General features: G+C 36.9%; 1 protein-coding gene across 1 annotated transcript in view; it reads left to right on the top strand.

The window, feature by feature from the left end:
* Window positions 1-8,834, top strand: part of LOC106534835 (interleukin-1 receptor accessory protein-like 1-B) — a gene marked incomplete at its 3' end in the record, with an annotated part of 34,408 nt that overhangs the window by 6,319 nt on the left and 19,255 nt on the right. The window contains 1 exon segment of the mRNA XM_014031603.1: window positions 4,886-5,171. Within this exon segment, the coding sequence (XP_013887057.1) occupies window positions 4,886-5,171 (286 nt within the window).

Genomic DNA, 8,834 nt, shown 5'->3' with positions numbered 1-8,834 from the left:
AGACAACTCCCCCTTGGGGATGTCTGTAAGAAATGAAAGGGCCACCTATTTGTGTGTTTGTGCYTTTACATGTGGATACTTGAATGCATGTGGTGCTGCTTTTGTTGGACTGTGCACATCTGCAAGTCAGCACCACGAGGAAAAAAGAAAGACYGACAAACAGCCACTGAATAAAATGTTTCCTTTTGTTACGAATCAGGAGTGAAGCTTGTTAGGATAAACAGTTTTGTTTTGCCAGAGAGGGCAGAAATGAATATTGTGATGGCGATGCAGAGGTCATATCCATTGGAGAGTGTGGAGGGTGAATAGAGTAAAGGATGYATCTGTCCCTGCTGATTAGACGATTGATATGCATAAAGGGCAGAGGGCTTACCTGCTGCCTTTAGTAGAAATTCACCTCAATGTCAGAAGAGCYATGATGCTCCTAGGTTCAATGGTTCGCTGAGGATTATCATCTTGTTTTCTTCATATTATGTTATAGAATTAAATCAGTATGTGCAGTTAAAATGAATTGTCTAGTTTGGTACATGTGCAGGCTAGCCATGGGTACAGTTTGTAAGTGATTCAGTTTGCAAGCAAGTGGTATCTTTATATCAGGCACCAGGGAGCAAAGAGGAGGCATTAGGAGTGGAACAATAGTGTTATCAGGTAGTTGCCAGAGTGTTCAACAGTCAATACAAATAATATGTGAACATCACAACATCTAGAGGATTCCTTGTGGATGCATTTAGTAACAATAGCAGCACTTGAGAGATTGAATTAGGTGTGGGAGTGTGGGTTTGCATCAGGCCTGGTGAACTGCCCACTATGCATAGCATTTGTCACAGTGTTACTATGTTGGAACCACTTGGTAGATGATGACACCTGCAGATATTGTGAAGTTCTGGTCACCCAAAACAAAGCACATCAATTTATTCATTCATTTATTTATTTATTTAGAAATTTATTCATTTCATTTGTAGCAATTATATACACAACAAAGAACAAAAAAACATTTGTTTCAGCTGGCAATGTTTCAGGACGCCCTGTAATACGTCAACCCCTTTTGCAAAAAATCTCCATCAATTACATGCGCAAAGTGGGTGTAGAGTCAGGAGGGGTGGGATTGTGTTGCAGGTGGACTGTCGGCCGTGGGGATGACTGCACCTGCAGAGCAAAAAAACAGAGGAAATGAGGACAGAAGAACTTATTTATAGCAGCAGAGCGGGTTGGAAGATGTTTGTTTAATGTTATTTGTTGTTGTTTTTTAACATCCTACAGGCTCTGACATGTTAAATAACTTTGAAACTGAGTTTCTGAAAAAAATTTGAAAAACGAAAAAATTGTGASATTGCTATTGATATTCTTTATACTGTCTGCATACTTGCAAAATGAGAGAAAATCTGAGTAATTTACGGACAGTTTGCACAACTTGACATGTATGCCCTCAGGTCGATCTTCAAGTTCAWTGAGATTTAACTGATATTTCTATTTGTAAGTTGTTTTATTTTTCATAAATTTTCTAAACTTTATAAGGAGGGTGACCACATTTTTTATAAAGCCAGAGAAGGACACACAAACAATAAATTGTGTCTGCTTGGCTAGGGGAGGTGGATAGCAATGCTACAACTTCAGTAGCTGTTCTTGTGTGTRGTTGTCACAATCTCTACTCCTGATCTCTCCAGTGATGATCTTCTGGATCTTGACAACCTGTTACAACAGTTGTTGCTCGGATTTTCTTCTGGACAGGACACTGAGCTCCAGGGAGGAGCTTTGTGTAAATAGGCMGTGTTTTGTATCAGCAAGCGTTTGGGCTGCTCCACATGTCTGTCACGGGAGATTCAAGGATTTCTAAACATACATGAATAAGTCAAAGCAACACTAGCTATGTTTTTTTGATGGGGGGATGACATTATAGCATATAAATCTCAAAAAAGAAAAAAACTGAGTCGTATGTATGGGATAAACCTTGTGTCAGCAGGAACTGAATTTGAATTCCTCAGATTGAATRTGTATATGAATAAATTGAAACTGAGTTTAATGGTTTGAGTTTGATTTAATTTGCTTTGAAACTGTATTTTGGTCTATTAAAAATTCAGTTTGACTACTTTCACTTTCAGTTCTAAAATTCAGATTTTTGTCAGACATTCGGGTCCTTGAGAAAGCCAGGCAGAGTGATCAAACACAGATCAACAGATTTACATTTCACTTCAGTAAAGCGTCACTGAGTTGATGCAAACCACCATAAAAGTGACAAAACAAAGTTATTTTATTGCATTAATTAAMTTTATGTATAGAAAACATCATTTCATGATTTTCACAGTTATATTACAGAAGAGAAGCTTTACCAACGTGAAATGTAAATCTTTTGATCTGTGTTTACTCTGGCTGGCTTTCTCAAGGACCCAGATGTCTGACACAAACATCTGAATTATGAAACTGAAATTGAAAGTAGTCAAATTGAATTTTTAATGAACCAAAATACAGTTTCAAAGCAAATTAATTTAAATTCAAACCATTAAATTCCATTTCATTTTAGTGAAATTCATTTTTAAACCAATGCATTCAATTTAAAATTATGCACATTCAGATTCAATCTGAGCAGTTCAAATTCATTTCCTGGTGGCACAAGATTTAATCCATACATATATCCCATGGTCTAGTGTTTGTTTGCAGGACAGGGTGTGCTACACTCTACTAACACCGAACCAGTGGTTTTATTTATTTGCTCTGATTTTGTACTAATTGCAATGCAGTCACAATGCCTTTAAACACATCCAGTTTCATTTCAGTTCCTGTAACTCCCACTCTGGGTGCTTAACTTTTTTGTATAAATACACTCTATTGAAAGGCTTGTCTGCAGTAATAAAATTATTACTAGTAAAGTTCATCAGTGTGARGCAGAACAGTTAATCAAGCAATCAAGTTTAAAATTGTGAGGAGTGAAGACATAATGCATGCAAGTTTGCATCTATAGGGCTTRGCTTATAATGTTGGGGTAAGAGGGGATAATTAGACAGTGTTTCACACATTAGGCCACACACAATCACACACATACAAACGTTRGTTCTGTTTCTTTCTCATTCATGTGCGTGAAACTGAACACACACCACACACACTTGTGGCAAATTCTACTGGTAATTACTGACATAATTAGGGAGACAACCATTCGTATAGGGAATGCACACTTCAGAAAACACACACACACACACATACACACACATACYAAGACACACATTACCTCCCTGGTAATTAACAGTATTAATTACAAGCATAGCTGTCCCTGTGAGGCACTGCATCACTCACAGACGGCATGCAGCAGGGTTCCTATTACTTTATCTCAACACACCATCACCGCTTCTGTCTATGTTTCCTAGTGTTTGGTTACATATGCACACACAGTTTTTTCTCAAATCAATAAATATACACCTGCTGGATAACCAACTGTTTGTTGGAGACTGATAGCCACTAGTTCAATGCATTTGCTGCAAACAAGAAATASATTTGTTTTCTAGAATAGGAATAACCAACTATGTCTCAGTGACTCTGAATTTGATTCAAGACTTCTGCCACAACAAATTACACAAAGGGTTATCAGTCAATTACTTTCACTAGAATTAAACAAAAATGTGGTGTGTTAGCTGACAGTGAGAGTCACCCCTATCAAATGCACTAGTGCTGAGATCTTTGTTGTGCTACTTAGAGGCATGTAAAGTAAATTTACATGAGTACTGTATGTAAGTACAMTTTTTGGACTTTCGCAACAGTCCTGTGGTAGAAGTTCATTAAAAGCACTGGACTCATCAACTCTCAGTCAGACAGAGCAAACGCAAACCCCATGATGAGAGAAACTCCTTCAAAATAAAAGTTTTGTTCATTAGAGATTTGGCATTTACCAGCCCGATGCTTGCAAGAGTAAGTTTTTCCTAGCAATCAATGCCTGGAGAGCATGGTGAAGAGGCATGAGAAAAGCAGGGTGCGCAGATCTGAAGCACCTCATTTGGGCCAATGATAGCTACCAAGGTGTCGACAGTGTGGAGGGAACACCACAAAAATAAGCAAGGCACCCCTTTTGGCACAGTTTGAGAACTATAAAGCTCACCAAACTCGTCCTCATCCTTACCAGCTGARCGCTGCGTTTACCCTGGTGATGAAACTTGTTCCACAGAGGTGGAAAAAGGAAGGAGTTGACATGTTGACTAATAAAACTACAAACAGCTGACAAACAAAATTTACAGTGACTGAAAGCGAGCACCCCACTGGTACCATATTGTCTTGTCCTAACTCTAACCCTATTGCAAATAACAACTAAAGGTTGAGTGTGAAATGTTCCCCCAAATGTTAGATTTAGAGCTTCTTAATTAGTCACTAAAGACTCGATTCTTTCAAAGATTTTTCCAAGCCTTGTCCTTGATGTGGTGACTATGTAGAGACTAAATTAGCTTGACAGTTCTTGTAAAAGGGGAATAATTAGGAATATATAAATTTCAGTGGCCAAGGGGGTACATGTTGATCTTGCAACTAGTGCGTTGCTGGTTCAAATTCCTGCCTGTCGTTGTGTCTCTGGGCAAAACAGCTAACCCAACTTCCTCGTGTTTAAATCTGTTGGTCTGATTGTGGTGGTCTGGAGGGACCATAGGTGCAGTTGTCACCACTGAGTATGACAGGAGCCACTGAATAAGTACTTAAGTGTTTTTGAAAGCACATACTTCAGTACTTTGCCCTAAGTAATTTTACTTTTATTGGAGTAATATTTGAACAACAGGATCAGTACTATGACTCAAGTAAGAAAACTGAATAGTTTGTCAACCTCTGGTGATACTCAAAGGTTTTTAAATAACTTGGATTATGTTTTGCACCTACTATACATATATTTCTAATGCTTCTTTTTTTTCTTYTCCTATAGTCGATGGCTGCACAGATTGGTCAGTGGACTACCTAAAGTACCGGGTGCTTCAGGGTGAGCCAGTACGGCTTAAGTGTGCTCTGTTCTACGGTTACATCCGAGCCAACTACAGTCAGGCTCAGAGCGTGGGTCTCAGCCTCATGTGGTACCGCAGTTCTGGCCTCGGACACAGTGACTTCGAGGAGCCCATCTCGTTTGATGGCGTGCGCATGAGCAAAGAAGAAGATTCCATCTGGTTTCGACCTGCTGATCTACAAGATGTAGGCCTGTACTCCTGTGTCCTACGGTAGGTTTTTAATGTATAAATGTATGCATTTTGAGGGCATTTTCATTCTTTTTCTGTGTAAGAATACATGTGATTCCSAAGTCCAGCATGTTTCAGAGAGTTGAACACTTTCCCTAAGCACTGTGTGAGGTTACCTCAGGTTCAGACTCTGAGTAAAAATTAGGTTGAAAAAGAGCTAAATATGAAAGAGTGCCACCGGTATTATTCAAATGTTTGTTGAATCAGGAAAAAAAGCATTCTCATTATGTTTTAAAAGATTGCAAGTGTTGTAAGTAGGTCAGGTCAAGTCAGTTGGAGGACTAAAACTAGGGAGATTTTTTAGATGATTTAAACTCAACATTAGCCTAATTGATGCAAAGCTGCAAACAAAAAAATAAAACTGTGAAATTTTCAAAAAGTGTTTTCAACTTGTTATTTTTACTTTCCAAGATATAATTAAGGAATAGATTTTAATGGGAAATTCTGACCTTGAAACAGAAGGTGCTGGTCATTTGGAATCAAAACAAAAACTGAAGTCTCACGTGACCGTAGAGCAACTAAATATGTAATACTTGATTTTATTTGCTGGCTTTAGTTTAAAATAAGAAAACTTCCCTATGAATACTAAATGTTTTGCTGAAAATATTCATACAATGTGGCAAAATTACACCAAAACAACACCAGCAAATGTGCACATTTTAGTGGGTGTTCCATGTAACAACAACTTWTTAACCTTTACAGCAAATAACATTCCTTAATCAACAGCTCGGTGCAGATCCTCATTTCACTGAAAACTTAATAAAGCCTTTAAAAACCCTCCTAAAACACAGAGACACATTATGTTGTCTGCATTTGTTTGCACTAATTTACCAATCTGTGCAAACTTTCATTAGTAAATGCTGATGTTCTGTTTCTGGACAAACATTATGATCTTTCTCTAAATTACCCCATTGATTACTAACAATTTTCTCCAACTCTTTTGTTGCCTTTACTATATACAGTATTTTTTTTAGATTCAGGGAACACAAACTATGAATTGCTACACTTCTGGGAAGTGGCCAGCACACAAATGTGTCTCTTTTTGCTTCTGTCTAAGTGAGGGAATTTATCTCAAATACCCAAATAAGAAAACTGCTAGATATTCATAAGAGCTCAAATTAATTACTCTGTTCTGGTGCGCATATAGCCTGGAGGTTTTCCCTAATAACGAGTGAAGGAAAGACATTTTCTTTAACATCTTCAAATTTTACAGATTGTGTATYATGACTGATTTACCACTACAACTAAAGTCATAAAAGTTGGGCTTATATGAAGGAAGACAAACAACAAAAACAAAAGAATAATTAAACTGCAGTGATTTTTCAATTTCTTTGACTTTTGTTTCATTTGCAGACAGAATTCACCCAATCTATTTTATATTTTGTTTGCCATCCAAATTTAGTTTAGTGCACATTTATTACTGCGTTTCAGACSTACAACACATTTCCAGTCAAATCTAAATGAAGGCAATTGACAATGAGGTTAGAACAATATGTAATAAATGTCTGYTTATTGTCATGATTTGGAGCAAAAGCAGGATGATTGGGCCAAGGATGCTCAGTTTGTTTTATGGTCCCTATAATAAACCATTGGAGGTATATTTGGACTTAAAGTTCAAATTTGTCTTTTGTCTTTTGTCTTTTCAGAACAGCTCCAAAAACAATGTTTAAAAAAAAACATTATTTTAGCAGCATATTGTTGCTCATTTGTTCTTTGTTTGCAACATCTTCATATTATTGGAGTTTATTTTATACAATTTGAACCTTAAATTAACTGTTTGGATGCTGTTTTTTTTCACTTGCTTATGTTTTTTTTTTTCCTCTGCTGCAGCAGAACATTCTGTCACAAGCTCCATCCCCTTTTTATTTCACCCTGACCAGCCACCACCACCGCAGAGTGACTTGACATTTGAGTTGTGCATGTGCAAATGGAGAGTGTTGCTCTGTGTTCTCACAGCGACAACATCAACATGAATAACCTCCAAAAGCTCAGCCTGAGGGAAAATKGCCACCGCATTCTTTAACAAACATGCATAACACTAACTATCTCCAACAGTAAATCCTACATTTTAGCAAACATCAGTTTGGAAGAAAGAGTCAGATTTATAAATGTTCAGGACCTTGAGCGAAATAAGGTTTGATGGCAATAGGACTCAGATGCTATTTTGTGTGGATTTGAGTTTGCAGTGTTTATTGTTTATTGTTGAAAATTCTGGCTTTGGTGCAAAATAACAACCTGGATGTGTCAAATGTGGCTCAAAGGTTGCAGAAAATTTGACCAAAATGCAAACTGATGGTAAAGCATGGTGTTTTTAACAATAAAAATTAAATGAAACAATAAAACCATTAAAATGAGCCATTTGATTATTAAGAACTACTATAAAAATTAAAACTTGAATCTTAATTTGTGTTACATGATCATAGTAACATGTAACATCTACAGATTGAGCTTAGCATGTGTTGCTGCACTTATGCATTCCTCAGGCGAAAGAAAATTAGTTCCCTCTGAGCACTTATTATTTAGACAAGACTTCACWAGTTTAATTATTTTCCACTGTGTTCCTGTTATTGACAAATATACTACCTGATATGCCTGATGTATTTAAAGTATTGTTATTTTGATTTTAGTATTGATACTCCCAAGTTTTGTATTGCTGGCTGTGATGCTGTTAATTAAATTTAATTAATTTATTTTATTTTTTATTGTAAGATAGTAAGTCTGACAACAAGAAAACTGTCATATGCAAAATTAATGGAAAATAATTACAGATAATGGAAAATAATTACAGATAAAAGACAATTTGGAATAGGGACAATTACTGATGTGGTCATGGTTTTTATGATTCACATTGTGAATTTTTAAAGAGTTTGCTCTGCAGTTTCTAATCTTCCAGTAGGGTTTCGTTMTAAGGCTATGAATGATTAATATCTAACCTGTTGTAGATAGTTCTTTGAATAACCTCAGTTRGGAAAAKAGTGTTCTTTCTGACTGGACAGACAGCACAACTAGACCACAAGAGGCCAAGAGCAAATAAGTTTACTCCCAATGTTTTTTGTGGTCCATTCTAATGCTATTTATAAGCCTTTCYTCACTGTCAAATTTATGCCACCTTGTTCTTCCAGCAGAAACATTCTGATAATCCTGTGATAAGTTCCCCAGACTGCACCTGACATGCTACAGTGGGCTGCTGCTGTGCCTATTTACTTGTTAATTATCAAAACTTGGATGTTTTTAAACCATCCTGTGCTTAGTTGATAGTGGTTAGCCTATCTATCACGTGGAGCCTGTGTGCACCAGTGTTCTCCTCAAGAATGGCTAGGCAATGACAAAGATTGTGAGAATGCAATGGAAACAATCTACAGACACATTTATAGTACGGTGAGGTGGCAGGAAAGCTTTTTTGTGACATAAAAAATAGAATGAAAAAAAATTGGTTAGCAGTGGCCTTCACACTAAAGAATTTCTAAATTTGCTGTGATCCAGTCAAATTCTAAGAGCTCATGTAGGCCACGAAGAGTCTAGCAGGGGCTTAATCCAATGGAAAGGGAGCTTTAATGTAGATGTGACATCTAAATCTGGTTTAAAACTTTAGCCTAGATGTCTATGGACATTTTAGAAGGTCATTTGGATGTCTTTTCAACAACA

This window comes from Austrofundulus limnaeus, unplaced genomic scaffold (assembly GCF_001266775.1).
Source record: "Austrofundulus limnaeus strain Quisiro unplaced genomic scaffold, Austrofundulus_limnaeus-1.0 Scaffold1279, whole genome shotgun sequence".
Lineage (NCBI taxonomy): Eukaryota > Metazoa > Chordata > Actinopteri > Cyprinodontiformes > Rivulidae > Austrofundulus > Austrofundulus limnaeus.
This window is presented reverse-complemented; position numbering and strand designations above follow the sequence as displayed.